Source organism: Pipra filicauda, unplaced genomic scaffold (genome assembly GCF_003945595.2).
Source record: "Pipra filicauda isolate LSUMZ 115617 unplaced genomic scaffold, ASM394559v2 scaffold215_size1667880_pilon, whole genome shotgun sequence".
Taxonomy (NCBI): Eukaryota; Metazoa; Chordata; class Aves; order Passeriformes; family Pipridae; genus Pipra; species Pipra filicauda.
Genome location: NW_024104327.1, coordinates 1,208,220 through 1,229,082, shown reverse-complemented (window position 1 = coordinate 1,229,082; position 20,863 = coordinate 1,208,220). Strand labels below are relative to the sequence as shown.

General features: G+C 42.1%; 1 protein-coding gene across 7 annotated transcripts in view; it reads right to left on the bottom strand.

Moving 5' to 3' along the window:
* Positions 1–16,091, bottom strand: part of KATNAL2 (katanin catalytic subunit A1 like 2) — a 29,972-nt gene extending 13,881 nt beyond the window's left edge. Inside the window, exons 1-8 of one of the 7 annotated variants that reach the window (XM_027719969.2) lie at positions 15,952–16,091; positions 8,197–8,267; positions 7,643–7,809; positions 5,561–5,603; positions 5,045–5,165; positions 3,934–4,044; positions 3,354–3,452; positions 2,667–2,744 (exon numbers count right to left, since the gene is read on the bottom strand). In XM_027719969.2, coding sequence (XP_027575770.2) covers positions 2,667–2,744; positions 3,354–3,452; positions 3,934–4,044; positions 5,045–5,165; positions 5,561–5,603; positions 7,643–7,809; positions 8,197–8,267; positions 15,952–16,002 — 741 coding nt within the window. In that variant the 5' untranslated portion in view covers positions 16,003–16,091. Of the gene's footprint in view, positions 1–2,666; positions 2,745–3,353; positions 3,453–3,933; positions 4,045–5,044; positions 5,168–5,560; positions 5,604–7,642; positions 7,810–8,196; positions 8,341–15,951 lie in introns of all 7 variants that reach the window. The other 6 variants (XM_039381167.1, XM_027719970.2, XM_039381168.1 and 3 more) reach the window with 6 other exon arrangements.
* Positions 16,092–20,863: the final 4,772 nt, after the last annotated feature.

Here is a 20,863-nt window from a genome sequence, read left to right as displayed (position 1 = left end):
ATGGTATTGACATGTTGGTTCAAATTTATATCCACAAGTGTACTTCAACAGGACTTAAATAATTCAAATTCCATCCTAGTCTTTGAGTTCAAACACCTTTTGACATTCTTTCTTCAGCAAATTTCTCTTCCCTCTTTTTACAATAGCAGCCACTCTGCAATGTGAAAATACTTTTGTTTTTTTAAACTTGATGCTCAGATACTTTATGGCTGCACCAATTGCTTACATTATTACTCATGTTATAAGTAACACTGAAAAACTGCTATTTACCCCACACTATGCAAGATTTTATAAGCTGCAAGAAAAGCTTTGAGAAACTCTGCAACAGGAGGAAAATTTTCCCCTAAGCTTCTATCAAAAGATAGTCGGTAATTAGTGTATGCCCTGAAGCACTCACTAAATTAATTTCATTTAATTCATCAAACTTTCCAAATCTTCTATGAATCTTTCCATTTGCCTTAGAAATATTTTGTGGCTTTCCCTTCCAGAGGCTAATTGTTCTGCAAAAAGTATCATATCCTCAATACAGATACTAAAGACAAATTCTGCTCTCCAATAAAAACAGCCCCCGTAGACTGAAGAAGGATTATGTGCTTGTATCCAAGGGGAAAAGTTGATTTAATACGATTAGAAAAAATTATTTATATAGAGTAGATTGCATTTTCCCTTTCTATTAACAGCAAATTAAGATGAATCAGATTTCTGATATTAAGTAGAGGCTTCCATAACTGTTTCCAAATTAAATTAGATTGTGTTATGAAATAGATACTACATGCTCTTTATTTTTATTGATTTATACAGTGTCAATTACCACAGCAACTAGGAATATACCACAATGAAGTACAATGCAAAAAATATAACATAATGGAGGGAAAGCAACTGTATTGCTTTCTTGCTAATGCAGCAGCAGGAACATCACTATTTTAAAGGTTTACCATAAATTAAAGACCAGACAGGAACTGAAATGAATGAGAATTTTCTTACTTTAAGGTCGGAAATTTCTTAAGACTTCAATTCTACTAAACTTCAAATGCAAGAATTTGGGCCATATACAGCTATGAAAAAATCAGTCAGCAGAAGTATTCCAGGCTTTTTAAACAGGTGATATAAGTATGTGGGAGCAACAGCTGATACCATTTCTGATGTCTCTATCCAGAAAGACTCACAACAGTACCAAATACTGTAGTACCAAATACTGTGAAGCCTTTTGGATGAGTGCCTCATCCAAAGGTGATGCATGCGCAGCTGCTTTGTAGCCACTGATCCCCAGCAGCCCAGGGACTGTTTGTTAGACTGCACCTTGACCCATGAGTGAAATGAAATGGTGCTGACTACGTCAGGGAACCCTCCAGGTGTCAAAATTCCCATCCCGGAAGAATCCCCAGTCTGCCCTGGGATACGGTGCATCACTGATGCTGCTCGAGCAGCTCCTGTGCTGGGATGAGGGCACTGCTTGCAGAGCCTGCAGTTACAGCATCTCTCAGCTGCACCAGGTGAGAAGAGACAAGGAGTCCAGATCATGCAGCTGCACAAAGCAAAGCATGGGACCAGTACCAGGCCAGTGGCCCTGGGGCTGTCCCAGCCGTGGTGTGGCAGCAGGGCCAGGGCAGTGCCCTCCCTGTGCTGGCACTGCTGAGGCACCTCCAGTGCTGGGGCAGTTCTGGGCCCTCAGACAAGAGAGACATGGAGGGGCTGGAGCGTGTGCAGGGAAGGGAACGGAGCTGGGGAAGGGTCTGGAGCAGCAGGAGGGGCTGAGGGAGCTGGGGGGGCTCATCCTGGAGAAAAGGAGGCTCAGGGGGGACCTTCTGGCTCTGCAACTCCCTGAGAGGAGGGGGGAGCTGGGGGGGATCGGGCTCTGCTGCCAGGGAACAAGGGACAGGATGAGAGGAAAAGGCCTTAAGTTGCGCAAGGGGAGGTTTAGGTTGGACATCAGGGAAAATTTCTTCATGAAAAGCGTTATCAAGTCTAGGAACAGGCTGCCCAGGGCAGTGTTGGAGTCCCCATCCCTGAAGAGGTTTAAAAGCCATGTGGATGTGGCATTTGTGGACATGGGTTAGTGGTGGCCTTGGCAGTGCTGGGGGAACAGATGGACTTGATGGTCTTAGAGGGCTTTTCCAACCTAAACAATTCTGTGATTCTGTGATTCTAAACAATGCATGAATATCAGGGTTTAATAATAATTTTTGTTTAGTAGATACGTTCAGAATTCAGATCCTGGTGTGACACTGCCACACTGCCACAAGCCCAATGCCTTGAATGGAAACTGCACCCACAGGGTTGACTCAGTTTTTTTCCCAGCATTACATTACAGTTAAATAATACATCAGATGATAGTTGGTATTAACTAATATATTTAAAGCTCTCTTTTCAGAGAAGAATTGTACTTTTTCTGTAGCAATAAGAACAAAGGGAAAACCCACAACAGTCTCCACAGCATGATTAGATTACATGTTCCCCATTAGAAAGGAATGGTCTTCATTACTCCCATTGTTTATCAAAAAGAAACAACTTCTAAAGAAATAACTTGTTGGGAGTTGCATGAAAAGAAAGTTAGCTTGCATATTCAAGAATAAGCACTCTCAGTGACAGTAAAAAGAAATAAACAGCATTCTCAGATGACAAAGATAACCAACATCTCGATAAACTAACATGGAGATTGATCTTACTTTGCTTACAACCATTGCAAGTTCCCTCATCTCACCGGTCATGCCAATAAAAGCACTAAGGGGTTTCAATAATCGTTCCTGAAAAAGAAAAACGTAAGTTCTTGTCAGACTTCAAATATTTTTAGACAGACAAACTATTAAATACTTTTTGAAAAGCTGATACGTGGTGTAATATCAACTCTTACAGGTGTAGAAACATGGATAATAACAAAGATTTTGAAGTAAGCAATTTTTGCAGTAAGGCAGACTGGCACCATGTGAGCTGGGTGCACTGTCTGAGAAGTCTGGCTTGTGTCAAGGAGTGATTACTGAAAATTTACCTCAGCCATCCAAACTCCGTTGCTGTCTCAGCTGAGGCAAATGCTGAAAACATACTACATTCACAGGAACCAGAATTTCACCTTCAGAAGTTCTGTGGGTTTCTGCTATTATTTTTTTTTTTTCATCATAAGGTATCATTTCTATTTGTTGCTTACTTTTATGTTCAAAAAGTAAACAACTGTCAACAAATTAAGCCAGTATCAAGTATGACTGTCCTTTCACGGAGGAAATATCTCTCTCAGAAATCTAAGCCCCTTTTTAGCACTTGGGAACAAAGACGACTTTGTTTCACTATTTTGGTTTTTTTCTGGTTATGTAAAACTCATTTTATTATTACTGGATGGAAACATGAACAGAAACACCTACTGAGGGATCTGGATCATAATTAAGGCTGTTCAAGGCAATTTCATTTGGTGACATTCTGACAGCATCCTGGATCATCCCATGGAAGTCAATTACTTGGCCCTAAAGGAGAAAATAATGTTGTAATAGGCTCTACCCACGACGGTAGCTCTACATTGGACCAAATTTTGTTTGCAGTTACAGGGTTTCCTTCCTTCATATACAGTCCTAATTATGGCAAAAAATAGACCACAAAATCTGTGGTAGCAACAGGAGTAGAACACATATCTCAGCCATTGAAACAATTTAACTGCAGAGCCTCTTATAATCTCATTCAGGAATTCAAAATTTATCTTCAATTTTAGGTATTACCACTGGGTTTTTAAAAAAAACATATTCTTCCTTCTTGAGTATGTCTAAAATAGTATTTAATGCAAACAGAGCTTCCTATGCAAAGAATTGTTACCCAAATCATAAAATTCACCTTTCAGCTGATTATACAGGAACATTTTATAAAAATATAGACTCAGAAGGCTAACATTTGATATTTTTGAAAACCTTTGTGTTTTTTAATCCATACATATTTCTATGATAAATCACATACCAGGTTTCCACCAACCTTTCTTGGGTGAGGGCTGTCTCCTCCAGGTTTGCTGATTGCTGAGATGCTTAAGCCAAAGCCAGATTGGTCTGGAGTAACTGCACTGTCACTATTCTAAAAAAAACAAATAAATTTTTAAAAAGATGTGTTGCCAATTAGGTGAATTGAAGACATTACATTATAGGTATCATCCCACCTCTTCATATATGCCCAGATGAACTGTATCATTACATGGAAGTTCCAAGAGTAATCCCATACTTGTCAGACCAACACCACTCACATTTAGTTAGGCTTCATCTGACTGGTGACAGCAGTGAAAGCCACAGCTCTAGAGCTCAGCAGTCCAGTTATTACATGTACAGAGCAGAAAACTGCATTTTATACAGTTGTAAGAAGCAACATTTATGTACAGTAGAAATTACAGGCAAGTGTAAGGCACGGAACATCAACTCAGAGATGACGAGTTATCACATATTCACTTCACAGCCGCTATTCCTGAAAAATCCAAACGGTAACGTTTTGGGTATTTTAAGGGTAAGAACAGGTCAGAGATTAATTCCTCTTGGTGCGAGAGGAAATATAGACAAGCCCTTAAAAAAAGCTGTAACAGACACAGTGCTTGCCCACCAACCTGCTATTCCTGGACGACCCACTGTAAGGGATGATAATAAAGTGGATTTCACAGTAATCTGAACAAAATGAGACTCCCAAAATTGAAAATTACAGGGTCAAATTACTCCCCCAGTCTCAAACACCTTATGCACTGTGAAGATGCTTACAACTGACACAAGGCTTTCTATTAGATTTGTTTGTCTTGCTTTCTGGCACTAAAGGGTGAATATGCTGATATTAATGGGAAAACTCTGATTGCTTTCAGTGCAGGTTGGATTATATGGCTCCTTTTCCTCCAATTTTTGCCTGTGACTTGCCCCCCAACTCACAGCCAGAAAACATGTTCTCTTTAAGTCTTTCACCTATAATCCTTGAATTACATAATCAGTAAAGCCCATTAGTTGCAATGGTGTGACTCCCATACATTTGCTGCCTATAGACTCTCAAAATAAAATCACATTAATTTCAATTGTAATGCTACCAAGGTAAAACATGTTTAAACCTGTCTGGGGCTCTCCTTGGCAGATGATTTAGGTTCTGTTGTGCTCCCAGAAGTTTTTGACACTGGTTGTTGCGCTGTCTGTTGCTTGAGCCTTGGTATATTTTGAGAAGAGCTTGCTGCCCTAGAATTAAAAAAAAACAAAACCAAACAGTTTCACAATTTCTTTTTTCCTTCCAAATACCAAAATATTAGAAGGCAAAGTTTTCAAATAAAGCAGTTTTGGGCTAACTTTGCTCCCGCTGAAGTTATGGCATCAACTTCAATCACAGCAGAGTTCTATGCTCACTGTTTACAAACACCTCACTCCACCTTATCCACACTGCAGAAACTTTGCAAATTGTCTGCCTCTCCATTTGGGAAATAAGTCTCTATTTGCCTGTAACACATCACACAGTCAGCTGCATAGCCCTGGGCTTTAATATTCCTGCAGTATCACAACGTTATTTTAACCAGGGTGCATATTGTTTTCACAGGAGAATTTTCTGCCCAGAAAAACACCTCACATGTTTCTCTTACCTTCTTGCTCTTCCCCCAGTTCGCAGCTGTTGTTTATTTTCTGCTGTGGCAAAAACAACATTGAAATAGAAAATAATTAAGGATAGAAAAAAAAAAAGCAATTTGACTTTTTTTTTTCCTCCCTTCAAAAATATTTTTAAGCATACATTAGTGACATTGGAAATAACAATGCATAAGCAGGATCAGCATGATTATAAGCACTGCAAGCTTGCAAAAACTTTTTGAAAATGAACTGATATTGGTGAGAGCAGTTTTGCTTCAAGTTTGTTCAAGTTTAGGCTCATTCAGTCTTTGGTTTCTCTGCTTACATTTTAAAACAAGTATCATGTTCACAGGAAAATGGGCACTACCAGAAATTAGATTAAGCACAATAATTTAATATATCACACAGAATGCTTATTTAATGCTAATAATTTTTTCACTGCTGAACTGGGAAATACGAATTTGCCTTGCTTCTCTTCATAATAATCAAGTTCAACACAACAAGACAGAATAAAAGTCACATTGCAATGGTGGTTATCAAACTATGCTATTTTTTGCGTTTATATAATTTGAAACGAATTCTGTCAAAGAAAAGGTTTTTGTCACAAAATGTTGAACTCACAAAGCTCAGATGTGAACTCATAAAGCCAAGGGTTTGTGCCCTTATCAGCACAGACCTGGTTGTTCCAAAACATGTCTCCCATCAGTGTTCTCTGTACGACGCTTTTCCGTTCAAGATTCTCACACGCTTATATAAAATAATCCTTCCCAAACAGCTCTTTCCCTGAAAGAGCTTGGGAACATAGAGGTAGCAGAGCCCACAGATAAACCTGTAATCCTGTGGGTTTGTCTGTAATACTTCCAACTGGGACCCAGCATGGAAATGACCAAGTTAGTTCTGCAGGACTTGCCAAGAGTGTTGCAAACAGTTAAGTAGGAAGGAGCACCACACTAAGCCTTTTGTTTAGATACACATATCTGACTATGGGCACAATTTAGGGCACCTTGCAAACTACATGCAGGAGAGGAAGCTGCTTACACTTCAGGGAAAAAGGATGATGCCTCCCTGCCAACACAGTCACAACTCTGAGCCTGGGTAATGGTGCAGTACTCCAAGTCGGAGAGGCTTTACTGACCAAAAAAAATGCATCCTGAGAGCTTTTAAATGTCCCCGAGTGGCTTTCTATGAATTGTTTTTTCACTTAGATCATGGATTGAGCCTTGACTACCCCTCAGTTTGACTAAGATGTGAAAAAATGCTTTGTAATACATTTTCACTCTTGATTCATGACAAATCCCTTTAGTTTTGTCCTGCAAGGCTGTTCCTTTTTGTATTAGCACCACTTAATATGTTCTAGATGTGCATACCTTTTTCATGCAAATAATCACAGAATCCTTAGGTTGGAAAAGCCCTCCAAGGCCATCAAGTCCAACCACTCCCTCAGCACTGCCAAAGGCATCACTAACCCATGTTCCCAAGTGCCGCATCCATATGGCTTTTAAATCCCTCCAGGGATGGGAACTCCAACACTGCCCTGAGCGGCTGTGCCAGGGCTGGCTGGACAACCCTCTCCATGAAGAAATTTTCCCAATATCCAGTTCAAATCTATATCCTTCAAGCTCTTCATCACTGCTTTTTACACAGTTGTTCTTATGGCTTCTCTAAGTCACATTTTGTGCTCAAGTACAAAACCATTCAGGCTCTCAGGGTCATAACACAATGGTCATATTCTGACTTGCCTTATTCTGTATCATTCTTTTATACCTCAGCCTTAGTAGTCTCTCTCCATGAGAAGTGAATAAATATATCTATGCCATAATGCTTTGTGCTTAGCTGACATTTTCCACTATCACAGCAGTTTTTAAAAGACAGAAAAATGCCACTTTTTTGTTCCTCTACATAATGAGAGAATGGAGAGGAGAAGGGCTCAAAACCCCATCTCTCAATTCTTATGTCTTCCATGCTAGAACTATAGGTCTGTAACTGTAAGGGTTGGAACACTAAATGCTGACATACACAAAAAGGGCTGCTAGCATAGCAAGCAAACATACATTTTAGTCTTTGGAAACAAAAGCTTTCTTTTTGGAACAGTCACATACCGGTGTCCAGGACCTTTTTGGTAATTTTAGGATACTTTTGAAATTTTACAAAGTAATAGCTTTCATATTCCATCAAAATTGTCTCAAGATCAACGTTGTCACAAACTTCAAAGCCACGTAAATTTAATTTCGTCTCTTGTTCCAAAGCATTTGCAGCATCGACATATCTGGTAATTTAAAAAAAGGAACAAAGATCAAAAAACTGAGTCATTATCTTACTCTGATTTTTGAGAGAAAAAGCAAACAATGGCATTAGTAACTATATGGTATCTTTAACTTGTCCACAAGTCTACTTATTATAAAAGTATAAACTCTATTTAAAAAAGCCTTTGCTGGTTGATCTAAAGTATTTTTTAATTATAGTCGACATTTTTGTTCCAGGAACTGAAACAATTTAGCAAAGTAAAATGCCAAGAATATGTAACAGTAGTTTACCTCTTTCTCACATCAGCCCAAAGGCCCATAGTATTCATCCACCCAACAGAAGGACACAGTACAGGAGGTCAGACACACACAGTCCCACAAAGTAGAGCCCCGTTATTTAAAACACTTACCCTTCCTCCATTAAATAATGCAAAATTAGAATGAGGAGATTTTTCCGACGAGCTTCTGTTCGCATCTCCTCCTGTGAATTAAGACAGAACTCTAGATCAAATGTAATATTCTCTTTATTGCTGTAAACAGCATCTAAATGTAGCCTGTGGAAACAAACAAATTAAGACAACAGCATGTAAGAACTGTAAAACAACTCACTGTTAATAAACACAAGGAAAGTGGTTTTCAATCTAATTTTTCTTACACATTATCAGGGCTACTGGATGGGTAGAAGCCTTTTCCTAGAAAAGAGAAAATTACCTTGAGGTTGAACAAATAGCTTACTTCCCTTACTAGGGTTATGGATGCCCAACATGTTCATGCTGCTGCAGACTCCAGGGCAGGACTCTTGGAGGCTTCAATGCCCAGCATCTCCAGGGGCTGTGCAAGGAAATCTAGTGCTCCAGCCTGCCTGTGTCCTTCCCTTGCAACTAGAAACCTGTTCTCTGAGTGCTTGGAGGAGGGGATGGAGAACAGGTCTGGGATTTGCATGGCTCTACTACGAAGACCAGCTGTAACACTGTTGGCACCTCCTGTTTCATGGGCCTTGACATATAAACACAGCAAATGAAACACAGACACTTGCAGAATTGTAGTGGGTTGGGGTAGCACTGAACTTGCGTGATTTTAACACAGGAGTGACCAAAACCAGGTCTCAAGACACAGAAATTTCAATATGGATTCAGTCCCGTGGATTCCTTGGCATAGAGTGGAGAACCCAAAGTCATTCACAAACAGTTCAGCAATAAAAACAAAGCAGTGTAAAACACCTCTGTCTTCATTCAGTGAAGCAACATCAGGGGGAGCATCAGGTGCAGTATCAAGTAGGGCTAAAGGGGCAGTGGAAACAGAAATCATGCCAGATGCTGGAACAAGGCCTAACTCCAGTGGAATATGCTGTCTTCGCTGAGTGACTGCAGAGAAACCCTGAGATTTTAGGGTCATAACTGAAGTTGCTACATGGAAAGCTCTACAAATCAGCAGGTTGACTCTGGCCTGCCTCACTGGGACTTGGAGCTGGGACCACAGGAAAAGCAGGTATGGCCAAACCCACATTTAGGGAAATAAATTCTTTCTCTCTTAGGATGCTGGCATTCAGCATTGGAAGATGGAGTTCATGATCCTCATGGGTCCACTCCAACTTGGGATATTCCGTGTACTCTATAATTCTATGATTACTTATGAGGACCCAGTGTGAGCTGAAAGAGTGGCACGCACTTAGTGGATGGGGTAAGAGCAGCAATTTCTGTTGCTTGCACAGCACAGAAACATTCCTGATCACACTGCACAGTAATGCTACACAGGCTCCCACTTCCCACCTGCATCCACCCCCAAGAAAAGCCCAGCCCAACTGTGAGACCTGCAGGTGACAGACCCAAAGACCTCCATCCCCTTCATGCTGCAAACAGAGCCCCAGCACCTGTGGCAATGACTTCTGCTGCTCTGCCTGTGCCTGGCACACAGACATGCCAAAGAATTACTACTGGCCAAGGCTTATGTTCTCAAATCCCACAAGGCACCCAGAAGGAATATAAATACAAACAGACAATTCCTCTATCCTTCATGATGATCTCTTGGAAGGAAACGTCATTATAGTAAACCGCTGATATTGGAGAATCATATAATTGGAGAATCATATATTCCTAAAACCAAAGGTGCTTTTGGGTGATGCAAAACCAATTTACCTCTTCAGCATGCTGCTCCTTTGCCAGATTAGATCTAACTACTCCCTTTGCTCTGCACTGTGGATATCACGTAGCATTCTGCTGCTAATTTAAATACTTGAGATAGCACAGTCAGCTATTGTTTTATTTTAAAATAAAATCTGTCAGTCTGTAAAAAGTACTGGGTAGAGCAGGGAAAAGGTAACCCAGTACAGCAAGTATTTCCTGGGATGTTTCCTTCAGTCGTGGGGCCACCTAGTGTCACAACTGAGAAAGGGCTGGGGCTTGCTCTTCACAACACTTCCTGCAGAGTGACAGTGTATTTGCAATTCACATATTACTGAAAAGATTCATAGACTCTTCATTCCACTTTTCAAGAAAGAAGAATAAAACGGGCTGGGGAAAGCTGAAGAAACCATACCCCATTTCTAGCCTTTAGATACTTCGATACCATCTTGATAAGGTTTTTCAGAGTCCATAAGGAAGCTACAATACTGTTTGCATTTCAGTGGTGGTACCAAGATAACTTTTCTGAACCATTCTGGTGAGAAAAGAAAACTGTGAAAATGCTTGGTCGATTAGCACCACTTGAATGAAGCAGACTGGTTCCTGTGAGGTGCTGCAACAAGAAATGAACCAGTTCTGAGAACTGTCATAAGGAAAGAGAAAACACTGACATCCTGGGACAAAAGGATCTTTTCCTTCTTAATTTTTGAGGTGCCGGTGCTCAGAAAACAGATTTTGAATTGTGGCCCTTTTACCATTTCTCCTGGATGATCTGAATCTTCTGAAACCCAGTTGGAGGCGCAAGAAGGAAGCTGAGAATCCCACCTGGACATTCTTCAAAATGCAACTGCTCCTGATGTTTTCTGCTGAGAAAGATTAACTGTTGTGTTTGCCCACATATCAAAGGGCAAGGTCACAGCTATCTCTGAATATTTAAAACACAGTATGCAAACACAGTAGCTGCCACAGAAGACAAACACATCAAGTGTTTCATGTAATAAACATGGATACTCTTGACAAGAGAGGAATTGCCTCTGCCTCATGAACTGACTCACTAGGGCTCACTATCCATGCTTGGAACTTCCCTTGAAAAGAGTTTGCATTCTGGCATGTCTTCTGCTGCTGTTACATCCCTCTGGGTTACTTCTGATATCCCTAAAGCATTTTAAGTTCTAGTATAATTAGTGATACAGTGATTGGCAGCATCTCAAATACTGTGTGTAGAGACTTGCTTTGGGTATAGTACAACATTGTGCCTACGTATGAGACACTTACTTCAACCTTGACATACTAATGTTCTGGTTGCACTGACCAAGAAAAGGAAAAGTGCACCTTTACATCCAAAAAGAGCCTCATCTAAAAACCAGCAGAGTTTAGACTGAGAGGTTAATTCTGCCTTTAACTCATGTTAAGAACACAAAGAGCAATAGCTGATTTTGAGAAGTCAGATGTGTCCAAAGAAAACTAACTAAGCTGTTGATCAGTCGACCAACTGACAACGACTTGCATTAGGTTGGATCTGAAACACAGAACAGAGATAACTCTGGTCCAAGTTCTGTGAGGTTTCTACAAAAGAAAAATCAAGGATCTTACATTATATTGCCGTTACCAGATCATGAATCTGGTGAGTCAGTGGTGCACAGATCACTGCTTTCTTGACCAATCCTTTTCCTGCCTTTACCAGGCCTATTGTACCACATACTCTTGCCAGATGCTTGTGTCAGTGCCACCAACAGCTTTAGCTGTTCCCTTAAAAAAGCTCTCTGCCCACCCTTGTCTGCTGTCCTGAACTCCAGTTTATCCTCCAGGGACCGAGCCCCCCTGCAAACATGTCCACAAAATATGGCCACAGTACAGACAGACACTAACACTGCCCAGGGCTTCTGCTGTGCTCAGAGAGGAAATGGTAAATCTTAACACAGCATGAAAAAATAGGAGTGCTTACGAGTGCAAAGTTACTTAAAATTCAGTTTAGCTTTATAGCGATTTAGCCGTCCTGTTTAATTAGTATTTAGAATTGCATGTTGTTTATAGCCACTGGTATTTCAATAGATGTTTAAATGTTTAAAGTTTAATAAGCTTCCATTCTTAAAAGAACAAAAAAATGTATGTAATTAAATTTTCAATTACTATAGGGGATTTTGGGGTCCCTGAAATTAATAAAAGCTTAAGGCACTTAAATGTGATCTTGTTTTAAAAACTAAATAGTTGAGCACTTAACTAATTAGCTCCAACACGTATAGTGCTATTTTATTTATTTCTAGCTTAACAAAAGAGCAGTACATACTCCTTTCTTTGAGTCATTTAAAATTAAGCTCTAATAGAGTTGTGCATCTTTAAATGCAATTGTTTGTTTAGTCATTTCCACACCTTTTATTAAAATCCATTTACATTATAAATCAACCAAGTCTCTTGTGTAATTCCATCAAATTAATGGGCCTACTAAAAGATTAATTTAACTCTATAATGTTTCATTATCTTTTGACCCTATATATTCTACATTAATATATTTGTTAGGGTGGGGAAAAAAAAGGGTCGCAGTGTAAGTCACGGTCTGGGGAGTTTGGGAATGAGAACTGTACTGCTTTAGCATTGTGTCTGTGTACATCCAACTGGGGCAGTCAATAGGATGAGTTCAGAGGGATCTGTGGTCAGGAATCCAGGCTGTCATCGCACAGGGAAAGAATTTATCACGACACGCATGCAGTGTCCCTTCCCTCTTTGTCTTTAGGATTCCAGGGCGCTGCCAAGAACAGGGTTCCTCGAGATCAAGTTGGCACCATGTGCCAGGATAGAGAGGCTTTATGGGCTCACCTAGTCTTCCTCCCCCCTCCATCACCCTGTATCCCCACAGCTTTCCCTCCCCCTTATTGCTTTGGATATTTGCAGCCTTGACAGGCTTTTTAGAGGGCTGAATGTTCAGTTATTGTCTGGCTTGCTGACAGTACTTTTTGAGAAACATAAGCAGAGGAGGGAACTGGTGAGTTTTAAACAATGTATAACTTGGCTGCCACTGAATAGAATTTCCCAGGACAAAGAAAGAGCACTTTGCCCTCTTCTCTCTTCCAAATTACACACGGCTGCTGCAAACAATAAGAGTTGGCAAAGTTTTCAAGGATTACAATGAGCTTTCATAATTAAAGACATACAGCAAGCTCACCACAGAACTTATGGCTGTCCTAGCAGTAGGATGCACCCGACACTGTTACATGTAAAATCAAGAGACATTTTACAATTTGAGTTTGGTGCACTGAAAACAAAAAACCTTCTGATTTCTCCCCCCATTGCAATGTTGTCTTTCATTAATTCATGCTCCAATTTTAAGAGCCACTCACAGAGCACTATTGTTTCCCTCTTTTAATAGGAACACTACTGAAGACAGGTTTTACACTGCCAAGACCTCAGTAATTTGAAGTGATACATATTATGAACACATAAAAATGAATGGACACAAAGTATGGTGAATTATACACATTAAGGATGATGGATTTACAAATTAATTAACAATTAACAATAAAGCATTGCTCAATAAAGCATTAACTCTCCCACTCCTTTGTAGGAATTTGCAAAGTCTTACTGCAGTTCACAATAATATTGTTTGTCAAGGGGCATTCACAAAGCAAACACAGGAAATATTTTACAGTTAACACCAGTGAAATGCCTCACAAGACAAATTTATTTGACTGTAAGACTACACTGGGTAGCTGTGAACAGCTATGGAATTGCATGTAGGAATTTTTTTTAAAACACTTTTCCCCAAAATTGCTAGAAAATAATAATTTCCATTCTGTAGAACAGATTAGTGGGAAAATGCAGTACAGATAAGGGCAGGACTATGGAGTTAGAAATCCCAGTAATTACTTAGTGCTACAAATTAAACATATAACAGTCTAACTTAGAGATACTCCACTGGAATACTGGAATTCAAGAACCAAACAATAAGTAGCGAGGCTCCCTCCACGGAAGGGAGGCAAAACCTTAGAGCACAAACCAAAAAATCCTCTTGGCAGCTTAATTTCAAGTCACTAATTAACAAAAGGGCTCCGAACTTCTGCTCCTCTGTGGAACACAAACAACTCCCTTCTACTCTGTACCCAAACTACAGATTGCTATCTTCACATCCATCCTGCCAAAAGGCTGTGGAGAAGCCAGCTCACAAAGCACACCAACCCAAACCCAGAGGTACAGCTGACAGAGCTTAAGCGCCAGGCCCTCATCCCACAGATGTTTCTTCATTTAGTAGCCAACACCATCCTCGGGACCAAGGCCACCCAAATACCCACTGGTGAGGTAACAAATCAGATCCCTTTTCCTCCTCTTTTCCTCCTGCACCTCAGTGCTGTCTCAATACCACACCTTAGGGCTCCATTCCCAGTGGCTGGAATTTGAATCCACTTCAGGGCTCAGAAAGAGACTCTGCAGGAGGACACCATTCCTAGGAAATGTATAACCTACTAATACTTCCTCAGGAGACATAGCAGAGGGGCAGGCACTGATCTCTTCCCCGTGGTGACCAGTGACAGGACTCAGGGAACGCCTGGAGCTGTGCCAGGGAAGGTTTAGTTGGATCTCAGGAAAAGATTCCTCCCCCAGAGGATGGTTGGGCACTGAACAGGCTCCCCAGGGCAGTGGGCACAGCACCAAGGCTGCCAGAGCTCAAGGAGTGTTTGGACAATGCTGTCAGGGACAGGGATTGCTGGGGTGTCCTGGGCAGAACCAGATGATCCTTGTGGGTCTCTTCCAACTCAGGGTGTACTGCGATTCTGCAAGAGGTTGACATAACCTAAAGCTCAGTCTCAGTGTTCAATATGATATAACTTTCCTAAAACTTTAATTAATGGTAGCAATTGGCTGGGTTCCTTTTTTTTTTCCCCTTACAAACTCTTGTCAGTTTGATCATTAAATCACCAAAGCTTTGAGTTTCTCTAGATTAGCTCTGATGAGCTTCAGTAAACAAAGCTTGAGGGAGTTGAGGATTGGACATCTGGGTTTTTAAATTTATGACCCTTCTAAGACATGTTGGAGTAACCAGAAGACACAGAGGAGATTAACAAAGACATTACACCCTGAGAGTTAGAGACTCTCTGTCTAAGGAAGAATGATAAGAGAACCAAAGAATGTGGACCCAATTAGACAATAAAGGACAGAATACTAATTAAATGAAGAGAATTGTGTAACTTGGAACCAATTAATGTCACTTTCTGTGTTTGCTAAAATGTATAAATATGTGAAAAGTCTTGCAAGGGACTTATGTGGCTGGAATGATTCACTAGGTGTCTCTGCCCAGAACAAAGCAATGCCTGGCTCAACAACACTTAAGGATGGTGGAGGTTTTCACTTCTTCCCTTCTTTTCACTTCTTTTCACTTCTTCCCGACGATTTTTGGTGACAACAGAACCCCTTCCAAAACTCCTCTTTTTTGAGGAATCTTGTGCTTTCCAGGCACAGTGGGAACAGGGATTGGTGTATGCATCCACAGCACCCAACAGCACTATAGGAAAGGCTTTTAGCATCCCTGCAGTCGCCCACACTCCGGTGTAATTTGACCAGCAGATGGAAGCAAAAGAACAGGCTACAAAATTTAGCTAAATCCTGCTGTTTCTGGGCTTTCTGGGGGAAGAATCACAGAATAACAGAATGGTTTGGGTTGAAAGGGATCTTTAAGGATCATGCAGTTCCAGCCCCGTGCCATGGGAAAAGACACTTTCCGCTAGACCAAGCTGCTCCAAGGCCCGTCCAGCCTGGCCCTGGACACTTCCAGGAATGGGGCTGATGGGGTGGGGGAGCGGCGGGGCAGTACAGCCGTGACCGATGGAAACAGGGGCCGGGGAAGGGAGGAGCACGGACTGTCCGCTTTCGCTGTGCCTGGTGCTCCAGGATCATGAACAGAGGGGCTGTGGGGGGTCCGTGCCCGTCCGTGCCCGTCCCTGCCCATCACAACTGGCCTCGGCCCCGCCGCCATGACACCTCGCACACCCCTGCGCATGCGCACTGCCGTTGCCATGGCAACGGCGACGCGCGGCCACCCGCCCTGTCGGATCTCACCGCTTCTCTCGCCTGGTAGGTGGTTCTGAGCACCTGGCAGGACAACTCCATGGCGGCGGAGAATGCCGGCGGGAGTACCAAGGGGAATGCAGCCGGGAACGCACGAGCCCGTACCCCACCGAGCCCCGCGGGCGCCGCGGGGGACAGGCCCGCCCTGCCTCCCCGCGCAGCCAATCGGAATGCCGGAAGGTGAAAGACTGACAAGAGGGACGACCAATAAAGAGTGAAGTAGAGTGATGGAAAGGCGGGCTAGCAGCGGCGCTGACCAATGGCGCTGGGCTCACCTGAGCGGCGGGGATCTGTGAGGGGAGCGGGGAGGGTCGGGCTGAGGGGACGCAGAACAGGCCAGACTAGCCCAAACCATCCCAGAACATGACAAACCAACCCAAACCATGCCAAAATATGCCGAACCAAGGCAAACCAACCCCAAACAAGCTAAGCCAACCCAAAACATGATGAACCAACCCAAAACATCCCACAACATGCAAACCAAGCCAAGCCAACCCAAAACAAGCGAAAACAACCCAAACCAATCCAAACCAAGCCAAAACAAACCATTCCAAGAACATGCCAAGCCAAACCAGCACAGCCCTGCCCACCTCAGTGTTAAGTACGCCAGGCTCACCTGACACAGCCGAGGGGTGTCCAACCAGACGCAGACTCCACTCGGTCCCTCACGTCAAAGATGCTGGCAAGTGTTAAAATGGAGACCACCACTCCGAGGCACCGCAGGGCTGAGAGAAGGGCCCTCCTCGGAGCACGACTCGGCTGCCTGGTTGCTGCAGCCTCCTGGGTTCAGGGTGTGATTTCTTGGAGGGGTCAGTTGTGCCTCTTGGATACTGTCCGGCTTCAGCCCAGCTGGAGGAGAACCTATGATCCTGGTAGAGGTTGATGAAACCTAAAGCTCTGTCTCAAGACCTCTCCCAAAACTTGTGCTTTCCACTCACAGGGATTGGTATACACATGCATAGCACCCAACAGCTTTGTGGGAAAGGCTTTTATCATCCCTATTCCCAAATCCAACAGCTACCCAGTTTCACCAGCTGTTCTTGGACAGCGTAACTACCAGGTTCTCACACCCATGCAATGCAACCTGGTCTAATGCAAGGTGTCCCTGCCCACTGAAGGGGGGTTGAAATGAAATCTTTAAGGTCCATTCCAACCCAAACTGTTCTGGGATTCCATACCAATGCTTGCTTAGCATCTCATCCTCAAAAACATGTTTTCCAGACATCCAGACCTTCCTTCAAACACACTCCTTAGTACCACTGTCCATATCCCCTTATTCTTGTGGTATCACTGTTCCCACTCAGGATGTTTCCCTTGCCCTTTTCTTAAACTTTCCCATTCCAGTATAGGCCAACACAGGCTTTGTGTTCCCTTGAGCTCCCTTCAACAAGTATCTCCAAGTGCACATATCTCTTACAACCCTTCCCTCCCTCGTTTCAGTATGTCTCAGTCTCCAGGATGTCCCCGTCGAAAACGTGACTTTGGTGTATCTTCACAGCTCAGATGGTTGTGCTGCAAACGTAATGTACTTTCACCCTGTTAAGCATCTAATTAAATATATATCTCTTTTATTAAATCTGTCCCATAAAACATGGAGTTTTTTCAAAGTGGATCAGATTCATGTTCCTGCATCTAAGTCAGGTCCCCTCCTACTAGAATTTGCATTCAATCTTTTTTGCCTTAGCATGGTAGTAGAGTGGGTAATAAATTTGGTTTTCCATTATTGGTTACTTCTGGTTTATGGCTCTGAAAGAGAGGTGAAGAGAATTAAAGTTAGGATCCAAGCCATCCCAATAATGTTTCCAAGTTCATTACTGTTGGGAGAATAGCCTCAGTTTGAGGCTGTGCTCCACTGGAGACAGTTTTCCACCATGACTGTTAAAGGATTAGTGGTATCTTAATATGGGGTTTTCTATTGTTTTGATGGATAAAGAGAGAGACTCTTCAAATTCTTGGAAGAAAACTTGAGGGTAATTTTCACAAGAACTGTCCATAGAGGCAAATGTCCACCTACAGCCAGGGAGGCTGTGTTCAAGACTTTGAAATCTAGGCATATGTTAATAGACATAATTAAATAAAAATAATAATGTTCAAGTAAACAACTTTATAGCAAAATTTAAATATTTTCCTGTTGGACTTATAACCAAAATATAGGTGTATCACCTTAGGATGGGCAAGCAAAACATGTATTTAATCTGTGCTTTGACAGCTCTAGACCTCACAAAAGAGGGTTGTACGCACTGACCACGACTTAAACATTTTTGCCATCCACTTTTAGTGTTACCTCAAAGTAACGTGTCTTACCTTAAAGTAAATGACTATGGGACAGGAGAGACGAGGGAGAAGCCTAAGGCTGACCTTATAAAGTTCTTTCCTTTAGACACAGCACACACAGAACAAATCTACTTTCCAGCCAGTCGCTCCAGACTCCCAGCCCTGCTTGCAGTGCACACTCCATTGTCTATTAGCAGCTGGTTCAGAAGCACAGGAGGAGTTTGAGGAGGTATAATGTAGATAAGAGTAATTGCTGCGTGGCTGGGAACAGCTGTAGACTGATGGTTTTGATTCATTTTGGTTTGTTGTTTTTTTTTAAACTTTTTATTTTTAACTGTCTGAAGAGTTTGTGGAAGGCTGGGAGGGTTTGTTTGGATGCTCAGATGTCTTTCAGTACTTAACACAGCTGGGGGAACAGACAGCGCTCGTGTTGACATACCATTCATAGTGCTAGAAAGATTACTAGAAAAAGTTGAAAACAGATGGATTGTTTTTCCCTAATGAGCCTCAGTTTAGGGGGCGGGATGCTTAGCACCTATAGGCTGCCTTCTTGCCCCAATTATAGCCTATTGGGGGAAAAAAATATAAAAAACTCCTGTGATAACCTGTCAGATGGGGTTGTGGACTGAGTGCCTTGGGGAAGGGTAGGTCTCCTGCTCCTCGGATGGCTGCTGATGAGCAGAGTGCTGAGGCCTCCCCTGCAGACCCAGAACAGGAGAGCCCACAGAATGGTTTAGAAGCTGCAGCAACACGTCACCAGAGGAAAAGGAGGAGGGGAAACAGGCGATACTGGAAGAGTCAGTGCAAGAAGCATCAGAACCTGGAAGGATGTCAGAGACTTGAGGTAGGTTTCTTAAAAGTTTGGAGGAAAGGGAAATGTTGGAATGGTTGAAATTTAGGTAAGATGGCCTGGTAACTGGGGAGTGCAAGCCTAGAGTTGATGTGTGTGTGAGGGGTTTTGATAAAAGAGCAGGATTTTTGAAGAAGTAGAGCAAAAGGGGAGACTGATTCTTGTTACTGTAAAAGCAGAAGAGGGAGATTTGAGAGAAATTTCAGTGTGGAGATAATGGAATGGGAGAGGATATGACTGTGGCCTATGCTTTTGTGAAGTAGGGACCCAAGAAAAAACTTGAGGAGGACCAAAAGTATAGTTGTTTTATTTGGTGTTGGGGTGTTTTTTTGGTTTGTGTTTTTCTTTTTTGGTTTTGTTTTGTTTGGGGTTTTTTTGAGGATATGGCTCCAGAGATGTGTAACAGAAAGGTTGTGAGGAAAAGGTGGAGGAAAACAAAATACGATGAAGGAACTCTAAGAAAAAAATTAGGATAAGCTACTATGTAAACTCTTATTCTCTTATGCATGTGAGGTGTTAAAACATAAACTATATCGTTAGCTCTTATCCCAGCGGATATTGAGGATGGGATTAATGGGAATATTGAAAGATGTGGTTATGAAGTGAGAGGTGAATGTACACGAGAAAAGAAATGCCCAGCTCTGATGTGACCTTGAACACTGTTGTCTCTCCCAGTGTCCTTGCAGGAAGGAACCTGTGGGGATGTGCAAAAAGGACAAGGAGAAAGCTCTGGTCTGGTTGTGTTTTAATGATCTCAGAGAGCCTAACCTACAGCTTGCCCCTTTAGTCTAGTATTGAATCACAGGGAAAAACAAGCATTTGATGGACTTGGGAGTTGAACTTGCACAACGGTGTGGCAGATGGCATGTTTTATTAGCCTGTGAATTCTTGGTTTTGACTAACAAAAGGGGCTTGGAATTAATAAAGTCCACATGTTTAAACCTTCAAGGAAATGGGTGTCCTATGACCAAGCACAGAACGAGTTTATGCAGAGGACTAGATATCTGTGCCTGTGTTTAAAAATTTTAGCATAGCTAAAGGTTTATTTTGGAGTAGCTGACAGTAAATAAAAAGGAAAGCCTGCTTCAGAAAGCTATTGCAAAATTACCACTAGTAATGGTAATTATTGAGTTTCCTGGTGTCCAGGTCTTGTAGCAGTATTAAGTGTCTATAGCTGGTGTGTATGGTAGAGATCAGTATCCTCTAGAAAAGCTCAGCTACTTGTTCCCAAAATTGTCTGCCAGCATCCCCCCCAGCAGAACAGCCTGGACCCTTGGCCCACAAGTTAATGTTGCAGTCACTGCTTTGAATCTGTCAATTGTGCTGAAACAGCTGCCTTTTGGTTCATATGACCAAATATGTCTTGCATTTCAGACCTCCTTTCTCTTCCAGTGTCTCTTCATTTTCTTGTGGGGGTTGGTTGGGCTGCTTGCCTGTTTGTTGGCCAAGTCTTTGCTATTTTTTATTGCAATAAATTGGTTGTTTGGTTTAACGGCCCAGTTGCCAACGAAACTGGATATTGTGACTAGGTAATTATTGTGACTAGATAATGATCTCTGGCTGCTTTTGAAAACAATATTCTCAGCTGCACCTCGATGTTTATTTTTCTGTAAATGTCTCAACATTTCCCTTGCAGCGGGAAACCCATTATCCAGTTTTTGAAGCTTACTGCTGGTGACATTTTCCCTTCATTTTTTATTAATAAAACGTGCTGCATCATCATTATAACACAAATTATGAGAGAGTGCTCTTGATTGGGTGGATAAACTGAGAAAGCTG